The following is a 19143-nucleotide window of genomic DNA, read 5'->3' as shown; positions in this document are numbered from 1 at the left end:
GAATGCTCTGAGAAGTAAATGGGTACAAATCAAAATCATGTTAGTACAAAATATCATGTGTAGTACACACACTAACAGAGACCAAAAAAAGTCAGAAGTGAAAAATTAGAACCTCCTTGAGCCCATAGGACAGAGTTAGTTTTTCTTCTTAGTAAAGTTAAAGGCAAAGGGACCCCTGACCATTAGGTCCAGTCGTGACTGACTCTGGGGTTGCAGCGCTCATCTCGCTTTACTGGCCGAGGGAGCCGGCATACAGCTTCTGGGTCATGTGGCCAGCATGACTTAGCCGCTTCTGGCGAACCAGAGCAGCGCACGGAAATGCTGTTTACCTTCCCGCCGGAGCGGTACCTATTTATCTACTTACACTTTGACATGCTTTTGAACTGCTAGGTGGGCAGGAGCAGGGACCGAGCAATGGGAGCTCACCCCGTTGCAGGGATTCGAACCGCCGACCTTCTGATCGGCAAGTCCTAGGCTCTGTGGTTTAAACGACAGCACCACCCACGTCCCTTTTAGTACATCTACCACACCTCTAATCACACCCCTACCATTGGCATGAAGTAGGTCACATTTCAGAAGGACCAGCATAGAATTAGCTAGATTCAATTTTTATCCTACATTTAGTCCCAAAAACTCAAGAGTAATTGTTTCCCTTCTCTCCCCACACCTCAGTCTTACTCCATATTTAATGTCTTTGGTAAGTTTACCAGATTTTTTTTCAGTGAATCCGGGGACACTTTTCAATTTCCTATTAAATAGATGGATTTTGTCAGGGGACTGATTTGTAAATTCGGGGACTGTCCCCAGGAAACGGGGATGTCTGGTAACCTTAGTCTTGGGGGATAAAAGTCCCAGGGTAGTTCTCATGCTGCCTCTGAACACTCACTGGAAATGCCCCTGAAGCTTAACTTTAGTGCTGAGGTTTAGGATCAAGATGTCAGAATGTAAATTGTTCATTTTACTTGCTAGCCTGTGCCATTATTATTTTTTAAAATTGTTTGTGCTCCCTCCCCATCAGTAACATTTACCATAAGTTTCATGCCCTACTATTGAGCTTCGAGAGGCATGGAGTGGTGCAGTTTTAGAATGCAGACACAGCTCTGGATCTAAGCCAGCAAAATCAACACCTGCTTTCCAGTATTTTAAAACCACCAAGTCACCCCACATATTTTTTCAGGAAGGGGATCACTTCAGAGGTGTGTTTTAGATATGGGAATTATTTCACCTCAGATCAGACTTCCAGGTCTACTAGTTGGTGAGGAAGTAATTAACGTGCCATCCAGCCGTATTGGTTTGTCCATGAAAAATAAGGTGTACAAGTAATGCATGCACATGCACAAAGGTGCCTAATTCACATGAACAAAGATCGCACATGAAAATGCCTCCACTGAAAAGCAGGGTGAGGCAATCCACAAGCTTTGATCTTTATTGGGTTGTTTTCACACATTTATTTTAAACACCAAGTGATAAAAATCCGTATGTGAACACAAAGGAGCCACCTCTGCAACAGTGATAAGTTCAATTCACACAAAGCACTGGAACTGCAAGCAGATGGTAAATATTAAAATCTCATAAAAACCTGCTCACCAAATAAAACATTTCATTTTACCTACTTAGTATGCCTTTTGCTTTAACAGAGCCAATACTATTAGCTATAGTTGACATGTCCAGCATGCTACAGCACCAAATCACTGTTTGGCTTACATGCATGAGCCCCTTCCTAGAATGCGGTTTCAAAATTGACATTAAACCCATGGAAGGGATTATCCCAAATCATATACTTCCTTGTTTTGCCTGCCTGTAAATTGGGTAGTGAATAATATGTACTCTTCCATCACACTAGATCAGGCTTCCTCAACCTCGGCCCTCCAGATGTTTTTGGCCTACAACTGCCATGATCCCTAGCTAGCAGGACCAGAGGTCAGGAATGCTGGAAATTGTAGTCTCAAAACATCTGGAGGGCCAAGGTTGAGGAAGCCTGCACTAGAACTAAAATCCATGTCAATTGATTTGTAATTCTTTTAAACTTGCCTTTGATCCCATGGAGCCTCAGGGCAGTTTAGAACAATCTTAAACAAGGGTACCTCCTCTTGTACAAAGTAACACCAATGTACCTACCAAGTATGATAAATCCAATTCTTGAGCAGTCTCCTCTAATTCACTGGAATTAATGTTAACATGATCACGTACGGTATGTTTGTACAAACCATCTTCAAGTCCAAGTCTTTCAACTAATCCCAGGAAAACATATTTAATCCTTTCCCCAGCAACATTACAGATACTAACAACTGAACTATTACTATAAGTAAAGGAGGAGAAGCAGTCAAACAAATATATTGGGAAGACCAAGAACACCAGTTTCTAAAATTGCTATTACTACACATTCTCTTCCAGAATGCTTTAAATCTTGTTCATAGTTTAATATATTAATAATATTCAAAGGTGCATAGTGCGTTAGTGTATTCATTGTTTTTTTAAAAAATCCTCTTTCTGAACAAAAGCAGCTTACGTTGAAAACAACACTCCATATTATTTGCTGTACATTTGCTTCAAAGAGGTATTTATTTAACACATAGGTTAAGAAACACTTTTCGGAGTGATATGAGCAGGCTAATAGCAATGGTCTGTATTGGGTCCCACTCCCAATAGCACAGAAGAAAAATGCTGCTTACATCTAAAATAATATGATGTTGATAGTGATGACAGTCAACCTATTCCAGTGCCTCTTATTAAAATACAAGATAAAAATATTTATTACAGTTCAGAATAACATTTAATAATCAGGGAAAATTACAAAGAAGGGAACGTGGCAGCAAATATAGCAGCAATCATTTACAGAACTGCAAATTAAATGCAACCACAGTTTTAAACAATGTACTGTGCTTAGCCTATAACTTGAATGTTGCAGATGTCTGTGACATGCCATTGTAAATGTAGGTGTTATTAAAAATTACAAATTGTTTTGTAATTATTTTCACAGCCTCTTGAGCAGCAGCTCCTGTAAAACAGCAGGGGAATTGGGAGAGAAAGGAACAAAGTTAGAACTTCATAACTCAATTGATGCAATACAAAATTGTTTTTCTTCAACTGCCACTTTATGCCAGTGAACTGAAAACAGAGCATAACAATTCCCATAACCAACTTCACTCAGTGGTAGAGAGCAAACAACTTATTAATTTTAGGACATTTTTATACTGCTTTATATATAGACTCTTCAAAGCAGCATACAGCAAAACCCATGAAGCTTGTTAAATAATATCTGTAGTCACAGTAAAGCAGAGTCTACAACATCTTTCTTACCTTGAACAATGTGTACACATTGGAAATATTTCAGTTTTGGAAATGATATACATTGTTTTTATCATAGCTGAGTCAAATACACTACTATCTCATATCTTGAATTCTACATAGCATGTATTCCAAACACTATATATTCCAGAGACATTTTAATTTTGACAAGTAGGTTTAAAAACAATTCAAAATGAACACTTCATTGTGCACCTTCCATCTCTACAAATCTATGATTCTATTATTCTTACATCATTTTTAAAACTATGTTATTGTTTTATGGTATGTCTGTAAGTTGTCTTGAGATGGATGTAAAAAGAGTCATAAATTAATTAATAAGACGAGTGAAAAAACTTCCACTAGTGTTATAAAAGAGAATATAAAGCTGTAATATTTTTTCACGTGCTAATAAGTGTACCACTAGAGAAGAACTGGTTGAAATTATAGTATATCTTACCTCCCAAAAATGCTGCAATCATATGTGGCTCAGCAGCTCCATAGCGACAACTACACAGGAAAAACAACATTGTAAAATTTGTAATACCAAAACAAAACCCAGGAAAACTTTATTTTTATTTTATATAGTACTTACAATTCATGAACGTAATCATCCTTCACTGTTACAGGTAATCCATATTCCTGAAGAAAACTGTTGAGGCAAGATTTCAGTTTTCCAATGTCGTCTTCCACTTGATAATTATAAGCACCTGGAAATGATTTTTAAAAATTGTACATAGATATAATTTTTGTAAGAGAAGATAATTTTTTTAAAAATCAAATGATTTAATAAATCTCAGTAATCTAATTTGTAAAATATATAGAGGTATAATAATGGTATATGCCTCATCCACACAATCTATATATTTATGAAAACAGAATATTATTAAGGTTATACCCAAGGGCCACTTAAGGAAATTTTCAATTTATCCATTGTACTAAACACATATTTTGCTAACAGTGTTGCAAACTGGGCAATATTAAAATCAAATTTACCTGGATATCTCCCATGGTGTTTAAAGAATCTATCCACAGCTCGTAACATTAAGTACAGAACCATCTCACTATCAGGGTTATCCATATGGGAAACTTTAAGGGAAAAATAGTGTTAATTGTGTACCAATAAGCTGAAGAAAAGTGTTGCATTGCTTTTATAAAAATCCTAAAATCACCTGAACTGAAATTCATTTTCACAAGAAATTGGTTACACAAACATCTCTGTATGGTTTGTGAATTACAGTCAACAGACATAAATGTGTTTGACCAACACTGGCCTTTGGGGACCCAAATGCTGTGATAAAAGGTAAAGGGACCCCTGACCATTTGGTCCAGTTGTGACCGACTGTGGGGTTGCACGCTCATCTCGCTCTATAGGCCGGGAGCCGGCGCTTGTCCGCAGACAGCTTCCGGGTCATGTGGCCAGCATGACAAAGCCGCTTCTGGCGAACCAGAGCAGCACACGGAAATGCCGTTTACCTTCCCGCCGGAGAGTGGTCATTATTTATCTACTTGCACTTTGACGTGCTTTAGAACTGCTAGGTTGATAGGAGCTGGGACCGAGCAACGGGAGCTCACCCCGTCGCGGGGATTCGAACCGCCGACCTTCTGATCGGCAAGTCCTAGGCTCTGTGGTTTAACCCACAGCGCCACCCGTGTCCCTCAAATGCTGTGATAGGTACTGCCTAGTTGCTAAGGTCTATGTTCTGGGATAAGTGCTCAAGAGGGTGGTTGCCACCGAACTTCAGCTCTTGGATGAAGGTGATTATCTAGACCCATTCTTGTGTTCCAGCCCAGTTTCATAACCAAAATGGTCTTGGGTCTCTTTAGATGGATGACCTCTGTTAGGAGAAAAGGAGGAATGAAGCTGAGTAACATCCCTTGGATTGCTCAGCAGTTTTTTATATAATTAACCATGGTATTTCACTACCATGGTTAATTATATAACAGCTCTGTGGCTTGGGTGTCAGAAGACACAGTGGTTCCACTACAACCTGCAGGGTGGATTTCAGGCAGGTAGTCTTCAGGAAGAGCTGCTGGGTCTCTGTGAGATTTCCCAACATACAGTCATGTCTCCCATGCTATGTAACATCTGTATGAAACTGGTGAGGCCATCAGGGATTTGAGGGCAGGGTGACATCAATACACTGATGACACCCAGCTTTGTTCTCCTTGGCATCTGACTCAGGTGTAGTCTACAAGTTCTTGATTGGGCTTGAATACAATGGTGGGCTGCACAAGCTGGGACTGAACTCCAACAAGATGGAGTGCCTGTTACAGCTTTGGCTGATTTGTCGGCTACGGTCATTCCTGGACATGGATAGCCATGCCACAGTGACTCGTGCGCTGGAAGCCTCCCAGATAGACAGGTAAATGACTGTAACGTGCTCTGCATGGGGCTGCCCTTGGAGCTGGTCTGGAAGCTGCAGCTTATGCAGAATGCAGCCACCTTATTACTGAGTAGATTGGAATACCAGAATGATGTTAACACTGGTCCTGAAGGAGCCAAAATGGCTACCCATGTGCTACCAGGTAAGATGCTTGTATTAATTTATAAAGCCCTAAACAGCTTGAGAGCTAAATGTGTACCTTCTCTCCTGGTGGTGAATTAAAATTGGGGGGCGGGAGCCCTGTTAATGTTTCCACTTAGGTATGATATCTGCTATGCAGCAACCCATTTAACAGCCTCCACTGTAGAGCCTCAATTGTGGAATATTCTCCCTCTTAAAATTCATTATAAGCTGTTTTGTTTTCTGCTCTGCATGTATTTATATCACTATGCTGCTGTTACATTGTATTTTAGTTCTGTTGTGTTATATCTCACCCTGGGCTCATTGTGATAAGAGGGTTAAAATGTTTTAAAATAAACAAAGGGAAGGACTGATCATGTGCCAAGCATTTGAGGTTTTTCCCCCTGAGAATTTCCCCTACTAAGTCAGCATGAATGGTTCATGTATGTCTACAGATCTAACAAAATAATTTCTGAAATTTGTTTTCACCAAGAAATAGCAAAAGCAAGTTGCACTTTCACTCTCCTCATCACTGCTGTAACCATTAGCATATCCCATCTATAATAAGGCACAAAGATCAAAGCTACTTTGGGGTCACACATTTCCCCGTAACTAAGATCCCAATTCCATTTTCCATGTTACAGCAGAAACAAAGGAAACAACAGAATGACATAATCCCTTTCAGGTCATTATTTCCACATCACTGTCTGCAGATGAAAACACAGTAAAAGAAGACTGTAGATAATAAAGTCATGTTCTTACTGATCTCATCTTTGTTTGAAGTATTCAAACCATACTCTTCAGAAAGAGATCTACACCGCACTACTTGAAGAAATGCTGAATTAGTGCCTAAATAGAGTTGGGAAAGAAGATAAGAGAGAAAAGTATGTGTAATGAAGGGATAGAATTTTTAAAAAAGAAAAACAACTAGCCCTTGAAACCTAATCATTTAAACAAAAAACAAGAAAAGGATAAACCTGGCAATTATATAAAATTCACTGAGTTATTTCTAGTGGCTTTGTAAGGATTTGAACCTCCTGGTCCACAGAAACGCTAATGTGAGATGCTTCAAACAAAGATAGATTTTCTCCAGGCACTAGAATGACACCAAAAACTCTGTAGAGACAGAAATGTTTATGCATATACAGTCATGTGAAAAAGAAAGTACACCCTCTATGAATTCTGTTTTACATATCAGGACATAGTAACAATCATCTGTTCCTTAGCAGATCTTAAAATTAGATAAATGCAACCTCAGATGAACAATAAATGACATGTGTCATGATTTATTTAACAAAAATAAAGCCAAAATGGAGAAGCCATGTGTGAAAAACTAAGTACACAGTAACAAAGACAATGTAACACAGTATAAACTGAGAGAAAACCATGAATACTTACAAAGTAGTTTCAGTTCTTTCTGAGAAATAGATTCTGGTGCCTATGAAATAAAGTGTCATGTTAACATGCCAATTCTCTTAACACGTTTTTAAAATGTTCATTAGATGTTTGAAGTCACATTTATTTAAGTAGAATAATCTTATTAAGCAGCCACTTTCTCCTAATTCCGCATTGTCATAAGAATAAGTAGCAAATAAGACAAGAAAATTGAGGAATATTGCCCTGATTCAGTAAGTAATGTTTAAGAAAGTGTATGCTCAATATAAATTTGCTGCTTTGGTGTAAACTGCTTTGTTGCATTTTCTTTTTAAAAAATGGTATTATGTGGTAATGATTTTCTAGTGGTGAAATTTCTGCTGTTGGATGAGCTGCTCCAACGTCACAAAAGAAAATAAGGCCATAGGGAAAGAAAGACATTGGTCTTTGTTCCCAATGGATGCCAGCAAGAGAAAAAAGGCAGGAAAGCATAGGGTGGGGGAAGAGTTTGGGTTTATTTATTTTTTAACTGTGAAGGGAGAAAGAAAAAATAGGCAGAAAAAATAGGAAGAATCAAAGAACTGGCAATGTAAGAATTAAAAACAAAAACAAAGGAGTGAGGAGCAGTTTAAACATATTCTGTTTAAAGGAAGGAAAGGAACTGGAGTGGAGGCAAAGACTCAGGAACTAGTTGATGCTTTGGTACCATGTGACCCTGCCTTGGGACAGTGAGTATGTTAGTCCACACTTTACTGGATGCCTCCATCACACAATTCCTAGGAATTAGAATCTTCCATGAATTTTCACGGCTGTAACATTCATCCCAGTCACAATGAAACAAGGAAAGTCATATGAACAGTGGTGTCTTTTAGTTAAAGGCTCCATACCAACACGGGACGCAGGTGGCGCTGTGGGTTAAACCACAGAGCCTAGGAGTTGCCAAGCAGAAGGTCGGCAGTTCGAATCCCTGCAACGGGGTGAGCTCCCGTTGCTTGGTCCCTGCTCCTGCCAACCTAGCAGTTCAAAAGTGCAAGTAGATAAATAGGTACCGCTCTGGCGGGAAGGTAAACGGCGTTTCTGTACGCTGCTCTGGTTCGTCAGAAGTGGCTTAGTCATGCTGGCCACATGACCCAGAAGCTGTACAATGACTCCCTCGGCCAATAAAGCGAGATGAGCACAGCAACCCAAGTCGGCCACGATTGGACCCAATGGTCAGGGGTCCCTTTACCTTTACCAACACAATATGTGATTTTATCATTTTTTTAAAAATCTACTCGCAATTATCAACAGTTCTGTCGATCAAGTACAAACCTGTGAGTACAGATCATTAGCTCTTTAGATTGGGTCATTATATAGGAGCCGCTTTCCATGTTAAGATAGAGAAGGAAGATTAAAGAGACGGAAGATTCAAAACATAACTTTCATTAGCTCACCTTGCCTAATGACTGGAGCAGCTTGGCAGCATAGTTAGCCACAGCTTCGGCATCTTTCTTAGCTTTGTCACGATATCTTTTTAAAAAGGGGCAAAAACGTAAAACTTCAGTAAGACCAATTCCAGAAATCAGTAGGCTTCATCTACATCAATATTCATTCTCATGTTACAGATTGTCAAAGACAAATGAAAAGACAGGGACTGCGCCAGCTTCCTAAGATCTATTTGGATTAAAATTGATACTTAGAAGGTCATTATTACTTTATATGTTTTTGTACCGAAACAGGAATCTCTGTACAAAACAGGCATGTGAGAAACAGCCACTGAAAACTATTAATATTGTCATCTGCTTGAATTCACATATCAGGAACATGAACACAGTTAAGGGAACAAATACCTTTATGGCTAAGTAGTTAGTGGAATGAGCAGCATTCTAAAGATTGTAGTCCCAGAACTTACTTGTGAGAACTGCCCTGTAAGTGAACTACAGGTAATGGAGCATTGGCAATTCGTTTGTGGCTGAAAAAAATACTATGGGGAAAACAATTACACATTTGGTTCCCTTTTATTGAGCTCTGAAGGAAGAAATGCTAGAGATCATGGAACAACAAAATCTACATGTGCTTCTATACAGCTGCTATACCCTGTCTTACACTATCGTGTCACCCATGCTGATATTACTATTCCAATTGGATCACAGGCCCTAAGAAAGTGGCAGACTCTCCTTCCCTGGAGGTTTTTAAGCAGAGGTTGGACGGCCATCTGCCATGGATGCTTTAGTTCATATACCTTCATTGCAGTGGGTTGAACTAGATGACCCTTGGGATCCCCTTCCAAATCTACAATTCTCTGATTTGGGTGTGTGTGTGTGTGTTATCATTCAATATTTAATACAATATAAAGTGAAAAACAGACAATACTTACATATTTTGCAGCTTGATAAATTTACTAGAATCTGCTATCATATCTGGAATTGTGCCCCGGACAGGTAAATTTCCTCGACCCTCCTTTGCCACAAATTCCTTTACAGCTCGAACCAAGATCCAAAAGTGTGGACTCTTAAGGGTAAACAAAAATATCACACTAACTTTTTCTATTTAGATAAGCAGAATACAGTAGCAAGCTGTTTGTGTTTATTACCTGCTTTGAAAGAGTGATACAACGATCGTCACTGAAAATGTCTTCAATACAACCTGGTATCTAAAGGAAGGTGGGGGGAGAACAAATTTAAGCAAATTTTCCAACAAAGGCTTCAGGAATTATGCGGCTAGAATACTGTGGAGGAATCTTATTTTACCTTAGTAGCAGCTACAGCTGTGTTCACGTTTTTAATAGCTTCTTCAAAGTTTTCTTCATCTTCTAGGCCTCCATTTTCATTTTTTAAGATTCCTAATAAGAATAGAAAAAGCAGGACTTTAAACATAGATGATCTTCATTATTATTTAGCTCCTTAAAATTCAAGTGACTTTGTCAGGTTCTCTTAAAAGTTGATACTTCTGACATTTTTATGTAAATTGCCTTGAGATAGTGGCTTATAAGATTAATACATCAATGATGGTGATGATAAAAAATAGTAATACCATTTATGCATATTTTACATGTATTCTTAAAGCACAACAGAGATCAAGATAAAGCTGCAACGCTAAACCATTGATTACTTCTACATAGATGAACCTCCAAAGTGAAGCCCCTGCTCACACACCTTCCATATCCCCGGGAGGAAGATTTCTGCTTAGTTTTGTAGTGCTGTGTACAATCTAGGGATCCTGATTTAAAACACACACAAAATGATTATTTAAACAGGACAGCTTTATAAGCTGTATTTTGAAGTTGGTTTCCTTTAGAAACTAAGCATTGCTAGCTTGAAATATGGGCCCCTGGCTTGCAAGCAATGCTAAGCGAAGATTCTTTGAAAGTGAAACTAAACCCAGCAGCAGGATAATATAATAATAATAATATCATTTATACCCCAGCCACTCTGGGCGGCTCCCAATCGAGTGTTAAAAACAATACAGCATTAAATATTTAAAACTTTTAAATTAAATATTAAAATATTAAACTATTTTTAAAAAGGGCTGCCTTCAGATGTCTTTTAAAAATTGGATAGCTGCTTATTTCTTTGACATCTGATGGGAGGGCGTTCCACAGGGCGGGCGCCACTACCGAGGATGAAAGGGGACAGAGTGTGAGAGCCTGATGCTTCACTCAGACTTGTGAAGGCTCATTCATATAGTGCTAAGTCCTGGGTTAACTCATGAGCACCCTGACCCGCTTGATGCTACAATTTTCCTGATCCCTGACCAGTGGCTATGTTGGCTGGGGCTGATGAGACTTGAAGTTCAAGAACATCTGGAGGCCATAGGTTAGCCGCCCCGCCCCCCATATTAATATATAAAAATGTATTTTAAAATACTGCACCTTTGGTATATTGCTAATAAGTTCTTGCTTGACATTACCTTGCCTAATCATCTCTCGGAAGGCTTCCTTTTCTTTGTAGTTCTTAGGCATCTGTCCACTGTTCTAAATAGAAAATTATATATGTGAACTATGTAAAAACAAAGAGCGGCCAACTAGCAAGAGAGTATTGAGTATGCATCTGTGTTCCAACAAATAGCAGAAATTGTTCTTTGGGGCACTATTTTCCACATTTCTAACTATGTCTGACCAGGGGTAAGCTATCCAGGCATTGATGTTCTTTTTAATTTATATAAAGTGAAATCTTTACTTGTTTTAACATTTACATTAAAAGCAATTATCAATGTTTAACAAAAACAGCAGCAGGATCTCAAGCTTAATCAAAGACGATAAATCAAGGCAAGTGCCTGATACAGTTGTGTATTGGTGCAGCACCCAGGTACAGAATCATACAAGGTTCAATTGAGCCCTACCCCCCCCCCACACACTCCCCAGAATACAGGCCAACCTGGAACAAAAGTAACTTGTGAGGCAGAAAATGGGGTCTGAATAGGGATATGGGAAGTGCATACAGACCTTCAATTGCCTGAAACAACTGCCTGCCCATGAACTTACATGCTGAAATTGGTGGGTGAGGGATAAAAGAGAACACAAGGGAATAGGGTATTACTGAATCCTGGGGGGATTCCCATGCAGGTACTTTGCCTATATGCAACCAGATTTTTAAAAACATTTTTGTTCCAAATAAATATATCTGGAGAGCACTCAACTGGTTTGCTTTTTAGCTGCATTTCTACACCCAATCTGGTTGTTTAAATTGAGTTGGTCAGTAGGATTTAAGCAGCCAGCCACACACCAGACTGTAGCCTCTGTCCTAAAACATATAATAATAGCACTTAAGCTTCTTTGGGAAGCTTAATTTCCATAGTGCTGAAAAGAAAGCACCAATATGTTAGAATATTACCATGGTGTCTACATACTTCATTATGCCATTTTTCTAGATACTTGGATACGATCACAATCCATGGAATGTGGCTGTGTTCCTGCAAATGCAAAATTATACTTGTTTTAAACAGATGAATACAGCAACCCTGAAGCATGGAAGCTGTTGAACTAAGTACAGGCTCAATGCACCACAAAAATTAAGCATTCAACAAAAACAGATAAATTAACTGAACTGCTTTCAATAAACAGGTGTCATTAACATACTTGCAGAATAATTCTTCCAAATTGTGCAACAGATCTGAAGAACCCACACAACCTCCTCAGCTTTATGAGTTTGCATGTGACTTTGCAAGTTGCCCATTAGTGAAGACACAGAATTTTCTTCTGGTTTAAAATCCCAACAGCATTCAGGTGTGGCCATAAAGCCTTAAATAATAATCAATGATTTAGTTATTTTGAGCTATTCAATGCTTCTTGGGCTACTCGCTGTGGTTTTACAACAAACTTATGTTGGAGGTGTATGGAGAAGCAAACCTGTAATGAAGGATCTGGTTCAAAAAGTATGCTTAGCAATTTTTTCTTCAAACAGGCCTCACACTGCTTATCTCATGGAATTCTACTGCAGCATTAAATTCTTCAAAATAAAACCAGAAACTAGAATAGGTGAATTCACTGCAAGTCTCAAACTCAAAGCACTATTTTTAAAAAGAGTCTTTCGTAGGCATTAGTTACAGCCTGTAAGCCACTTCTCTTAAAATGAGTGTGTGGGTTGTCTCTAAAGCCTGCACCCATATTGCTAGACAGAACACAGAGCTTATACTAACCTTTTTCTCCATATGATCCAAATCATAAGACTGAATGTGCTCCTTCAGTTCTGGAAAAGGATTGTCCAGTCTCAAATCATCCAATGCATTGTCTGGGTGAGATTCCACAACTATCAAAATATTGAAAGAGATTTTGATTTGAAAGAAAAGTTGATGATAACATATTCAACTTTACATGCTATTTATCCGCATGGTCCATCTAGCTCAGTGTTATCTACACTGATAGGCAATGTTTTCTAGGATTTTAGACAGGGTTTTCTTCCAGACCTACCTGTAAATGCCAGAGATTGAACCTAGAACCTTCTACATACAATGCGGATGCTACCACTGAGTAATGCCCCTTCCCCTCTGGAAAAACCTACTATTTGCTGGAGAAATGGCATACAATATAAAGTAGAGGTAGTCAGATCTACAGCTTGGGACTGGATTTTACATCTAATTTTGCTACCAACAAGATGAACTACATGATCACAATCCATTTCTAGATTATTATTTTTTAGTATGTTCACTCACTATGAAACACACTGAAGTGTCTCAAAAAATCTGTCATGTTATGATTCAATAACAACAACATTTTAAAAGATGGGCATGTATAAGCTATAAGGCAGATGTGGCCAACATGGTATCTTTCTGATGTTGTTGGACTACAACTCCCATCAACCCTGCCCACTGCCCGCACTGGCTTGGTCAATACAAGCTGGAAACCAACAATAATTGTAAGCCACCATGTTGATTATCCCAACAAAGGAGAAGCTCTTAATTATTAAATGAATCTCTTACCTGGGTGTTCTTTAATAATGATTCTCATATATCCTATTAATCCATAAGTCCTACAAACTAACAGCGGAATGTTATAATTCCAAAGGACTTCAGCAAGCCTGAGTAATGTACTGAAAAATATTAAGATATGGAGTCAGAACAAGAGAACAGAGAGAGAGAGTGACTGCTCTATTGCAAAAAAGAAATATTTTGTTCTTTAATAGCAGTCCACAGCCTATATTTCTGTTGAACATAAAGTTAAGTAATCACAAAAGTTATTTTAACCAGCACCTCAAGATATAGTGTATCTTAAATAATTCAAATTTATTGTTTTAAGTATATTATGAAAAATAGCGAGCAATGTAGCAACTTTTTCTGAATCTTTATCAGAGTATAGAGATGACTGAACTCCTTTATCAAGATGCAGGCCACAAATTAAGTAGAGAATTCCTTTATAAGGAATGGTAGGTTAAGAAGTTGATTACCACAGCAGATCTCCTTAGGGCCAAACAAAGCATTTAGAAACAAATGCAGCACTGGGAAATCAGACCGTTGTTTCTCTACTACAAAGCAAAGGGCAGAAATAATTTATGCACGTTCCCTCTGCAACCCCCACTTCGTTCCCAGGCACACATTTTCTGAGTCGGGTATGGACAAAACATCTAAGGAGAAAGGTTGCAAGGACACAATTTCCACTCCTACCCCTTTTGCAATACCTAAAGAACTCAGATTTCTAGAACATCTAGTTTGGCCCTTATCTAGTGAATTTCCCAGCCAAGTGTGTATTTTTTTGGTTTCAGTGGAATGGCAATAGCTAGAGGAAAACACAACTTAACTAAATGGAATTGTGCTCAAACATAATGGAAATCAATTGGATGCAAGCATTAAAAACAAGTATGATATACTAGCTTTCCCACGTAATTTACATATTCACTGAAAAAGCCTGAAGAATATTTGCATTTTACATGATAATGTTAATTTGATTCTTGCTTACCTCTCTGGGAGTTGAGTTGCAATCACTATATTAAACCGGCAGAAAAATGAAGGATCATTGTCCAGAAGTTTATCTGGATTCTTAAGAAAATGCATTAGACACATACATATTAGATCATTAAGCAATTACTCATAGAAATATTAAACATTAGTTTCACTTATTGGGCTAAGTGCATGAATTGCAAACTTACTTTTAATATGCACATATATGTAGGACTAAGGTTAACTTAACGCCCGCCCCCCCCCCCAATTTAGGATTTTCCTAAATCCTATAGATATGAACAAATCAACCCCTGGAATTTTCTGTAACATTCAAGCATCAATCAAGGCATCAACCACATAAACATAGCAGTCACCTCATTCACCCTGCACAGAACAGTGATAACTGTATGGCACAATTTGGCCAAGATTCACTGTCACATGCACACTCTTTAAAGCTGCATTAACAACTGCCAAGTTCACCCTACTTTTGGAGTAAATCTATGCTCTGCTATAATATCAATTCACACAACATGAACAGGATTTGCTACTTAAGTGTGGCTGATGATGCCTTTTCACACCAGACCTTTCCAGGGTGATGCAGTGATGACAAAGGGTGCTGTGGAGGAGACAGGATGCTACAGAACTCAGCTGGCTTGGCTACCATTTGCCTTCACTTGTAATTCTCTAGTTGCATACCAAGGTTATAGGTGGCATGCACGTGCAACCTTCTCTTTTATACTTCTCCAATTGCCAACACTCCAGTATACACAAGGATGTTTGCTACAAACCTCTTCCACGAAATTTCCAGAGACATCATTATTCAATTCTTGTAATAGTTCTGTGGCGCACTGGGCTCGATTCTGTTTAAAAATAACAATTGGAAGTATTAGACTGTTATGACTACAATCCTACGCATGCTTACAAACTTCTCTCACAAGCGTGTTTGGTGGGGATGCAGAGAGGGATGTTCCCTCTCCTTGATGGCTCTCTCCTTGTCGTCCTTCTGTCAATAGGTCCTTCTGTCAACAAGACATTCTTGTTCCAAAAGGTTTTTAGGAACTGACTGCTTTTAATAAAATGGCTGTGCTGTGCTGTTTTTATTTCAGTTATTTGTATATATATAGTTTTGATTCTCTATCAACATTTAATTGCTTTTAATGACTGTTTCGCCGTCCCATATTTTTAGCTTTTCTTATTTTTATCTGTAAGCTGCATTGAGTCCCTGTCAGGGAAAAGGGTGCGCATTGATACTACTACTACTACTATTGATTATGGTGGAATTTACATTTAAGTCAACATACAAAGAACTAGATCCAAGGGCAGCCCCACATAGAACACATTACAGTACCCCAGCTTCAAGGTTACCAACACATGGAGTCATCAGGTTATGTACTGCTGATGAAAAGTGGTGCAGAGAAAAGAGGACAATGGAATTTGATGTGGGCTCTACTTTCTCACAGGCACTAGCATAGCTAGAGGGGGAAATGACCAAAGTTCTGTTTGGGTAGAACATTTTGACCTTTGCATGCAAGCAGGTGGCTAAGAAGTCTTAATTTTGAGTGAACTAATTAGAACAAGTTCTTCCAAGCATTTGTGTGAATTTGTAAGGGTTCTGATTGGCTCTTACATAATTTGCAATCTGTTTATCTGTATTTTAGTTATATTATTTAGTTATGTGCTGCAATTCTGTTCACTCCTATCTGGAAGAAAATCCCTTTGAACTCATTGGGAGTTACTTCTGAGTAGACATGTATGAGATTGCACTGTTAATCTCTTTGTTATGAAAGAGAAAGTAAAATATATTTCACCAGGTAGGTCCAATGTACTGTTATTGTTAATCACTTTCCATAAACATGTTTCAAGGCAATGTACAAAACAGAATGAAACAGCTTAAAACAGTTAAACATAACACAGAAAACAACAACAGATTTTTTTTTAACAATTCAAAGTGGACACCCATGGCTGAGACCCATTCATTCACCTGGGAAAACATGTCAGAACAAAAATGTATTCAACTGTTTCCGGAAAGTGCAAATAGTGGGCTATTGCCACATCTTTATTCCATAGAACAGGGGTTGCCATACTGAAATCCCTGCTCCAAATTACTGTGGAGTGGGCTTTTGAGCTCTTTGGAACTTTAGGAGAAGTTATCCTGTAGACTACAGTGACCTACTGCATAGGTAAGAGATAAGATGGTCTCTCAAATACTACAGAGTCACTTTCCTAATACAGCACATTTAATATTTTCTTACCTGGCCAATGCTGCTTCTTTGCAGGAAAAAACTAAAAAAAAGCAGAAAAAGCAACCACACATTTCAGAGTTTTAACTTGATGAAACATTTCTCAAAATAAAATATATCACTTTATGGAATGTACTCCAAGAAAAGAGCCCAAACACATTTCCTCTCTCCAATAGGAATGTTCTTGTTGGAATTAATATTTTGGATTTTTGTAATTCAAGTGATTATGGCCCTATCAACAGCAGAACATTGAGACAGTGGAAGAATGCAGTAACAGGACCCAATCAGTCCCAGTGGGGCTTACTCTAAGTGCCAATTAATTTATCAGTGCTTATAACAAGTCTCACTTGCCAAAGACCAACCAAGAGCACATTCCCGGTTGTTTCTGCATAGCCACATCTTTACTTGCCCCACACGCTACAGCACTGTGCTCCTCAGAGCCCCACTGAATTCTTCCCACGTATTTTAAATGGTAATTTTGAAATAGGCCTGGTACAGACAGAACATTGCCCAACCTGCCGATCATATAGTTTAGAGGTCAGCAGTGTCCCTATGGGTTTGCAAGCAACTCACCTCCCACACCTAAACACACTCGTTCATTTTCAGAACTATGGTGCACACATTACCTATTGCCAACATCTTCACCGGTGACTTGATTCCCATCAACAATTGTAAACGATCCAACACCTTGAAGAAACAAATAAACATGGTGCTTACACCAAATTACAACTTTTCTACTCAATGAAAGTTGCACATTTGTTTTTATTTATACCTGGCAGAACTAAGTTTTTGAGGATCTCAGTTCCTGTGGCCGTTGCATTTATCACACAAACGTGTGCAGATTCTAAAGCTTCTTGTCCGTGGTCACCCCATAATCTGCAACACAAAAACACTGACATCATCAACATTCCTAATTCAAATTTTGAGAGAGGATGCATACAAGAAATTGATGCATTGATAAAGGATGGTTCAGAACATCACTGTTAAGTGTTGCTTCTTTATATAAGCATGGAACTGAGTATCTTTAAAAAACAACAACTAGGAGATGAAATGAGAAGTGGCTAGTCTTGAAAATGGAACAGGACAGAAACTTTCGTATAGTAATTATAGTGTTAGATCAAGATTGGGGAACAAATAGCTATCCTGATGTTGTTGGATTCTCGATTCCCAGAAGCTCCAGCCAACATGGCCAATAATCAGGGACAATGGGATGTATTATGGAGGACTACAGGTGTTAAGACTTTGACTAGAAAGATCCAGGTTCAAAATCCCATAAAACTTACTAGGTGGTGTTGGACTATGCACCATCTCTCAGCCTCAGCCACCTAACAGAAATACTATGATGATGTGGCCCTGAACTCCTCAGAGGAAGAGCACAATACAAATCTGTCAGAGTGATAGAACAATTGGCTAAAAGAAGAAGAAAGCTTGATTTCTAACAGACTCAAGTTAGAAAATATAGTATGGTTTTTGAGCACTTTAAGGAGGTTTGTAAGCCTTATTTGTAATGTTTATACTGTGCTTAAAGCTCCAAGGAACTCAGGCTGATGTGAACATAGGTCTTCCCCTTCCATCATCATAACAAGCCAGTGAAGTAGGGTACACAGAGAGCTTTAAACCTGCACACACAACAAAGTGCTCCTTTGGGTCAGAGGCTTTTTGGCTGTCGCTGGGAACAATATAAAAGATACACTAGAACTTGCTAGGGAAGAAGAGGCATCTGTTAAAAGTGAAGCGAGTCCCTGAGATGTATACCTGGCATAGGAAGGAGAGAGATCTCTACTGGAGGTGGGGTGCACCTGTCCAGCGTAAGAAGCCCCCGATCACCCACTGAGCTCCACGGCCAATGGGAGATCTGAACCTGGGTCTTCCCAGTCCTGAACAACCGCTGTAACCACTAGACCCACACTGCCTTTGTAAAAGTTTGTTAAGGGAGCTGTTCGCTTTTGTTTTTAAGCCCTAGGCTTAGCCAACAGAGAGAGGCCTTGGGCGGGAGGAGATGGAGGGCGTCCTGGCTCCGGTGCCGCCGAGGAAAGTCCCCTGAGCGGCGACTGGACCATCCTGGGGGCGCCCCTAGGAAACAGCCAAGGAAGGATCCTGCCCTGGCAGAGCCTCTCCAAGCTCTCTGCCCAACCCGCCTCCCTACAAGTGGCAACGCGAGGCGGGCCGTTCCCCCTGCGCTGCGCCCAACTAGCCCTCGTTCTCCTCCTCCTCGCCCTCCAGGCCGACCTGAGCTGCCGGTCGTAGCGCTGCTCCTTCAGGCTGACTCTGCCCTGCTGCTGCACCGTCGCCGCCATGACGCCCCTTCGCCGAACCGAGGACGGTCCTCTCCGCCGCACTTCCCCAAGCCTTCCTGAAGGGGCGCAAGAATGCTCAGCGTCCGCCAA

General features: G+C 39.4%; 1 protein-coding gene across 1 annotated transcript; it reads right to left on the bottom strand.

Annotated features, from left to right (window-relative positions):
* Positions 1–2543: 2543 nt before the first annotated feature.
* NAE1 (NEDD8 activating enzyme E1 subunit 1) lies at positions 2544–19133 on the bottom strand. Its single transcript, XM_081920332.1, has 20 exons — positions 18986–19133; positions 17529–17632; positions 17383–17443; positions 16769–16799; positions 15305–15376; positions 14536–14615; positions 13563–13672; positions 12783–12892; positions 11994–12056; positions 11055–11118; positions 9896–9987; positions 9739–9798; positions 9523–9656; positions 8600–8675; positions 7191–7230; positions 6555–6641; positions 4282–4374; positions 3881–3995; positions 3746–3795; positions 2544–2998 (listed from the first exon to the last, which is right to left on the bottom strand). Exons 1-20 carry the CDS (start codon positions 19051–19053, stop codon positions 2889–2891), a joined length of 1620 nt encoding a protein of 539 aa, XP_081776458.1. The 5' UTR covers positions 19054–19133; the 3' UTR covers positions 2544–2888.
* Between the last annotated feature and the right edge of the window lie 10 nt (positions 19134–19143).

This window comes from Podarcis melisellensis (genome assembly GCF_964234715.1).
Source record: "Podarcis melisellensis genome assembly, chromosome: 8".
NCBI classification, from domain to species: domain Eukaryota; kingdom Metazoa; phylum Chordata; class Lepidosauria; order Squamata; family Lacertidae; genus Podarcis; species Podarcis melisellensis.
Note: the sequence above shows the minus strand (reverse complement) of the source record. Positions and strands in the feature narration are given on the sequence as shown.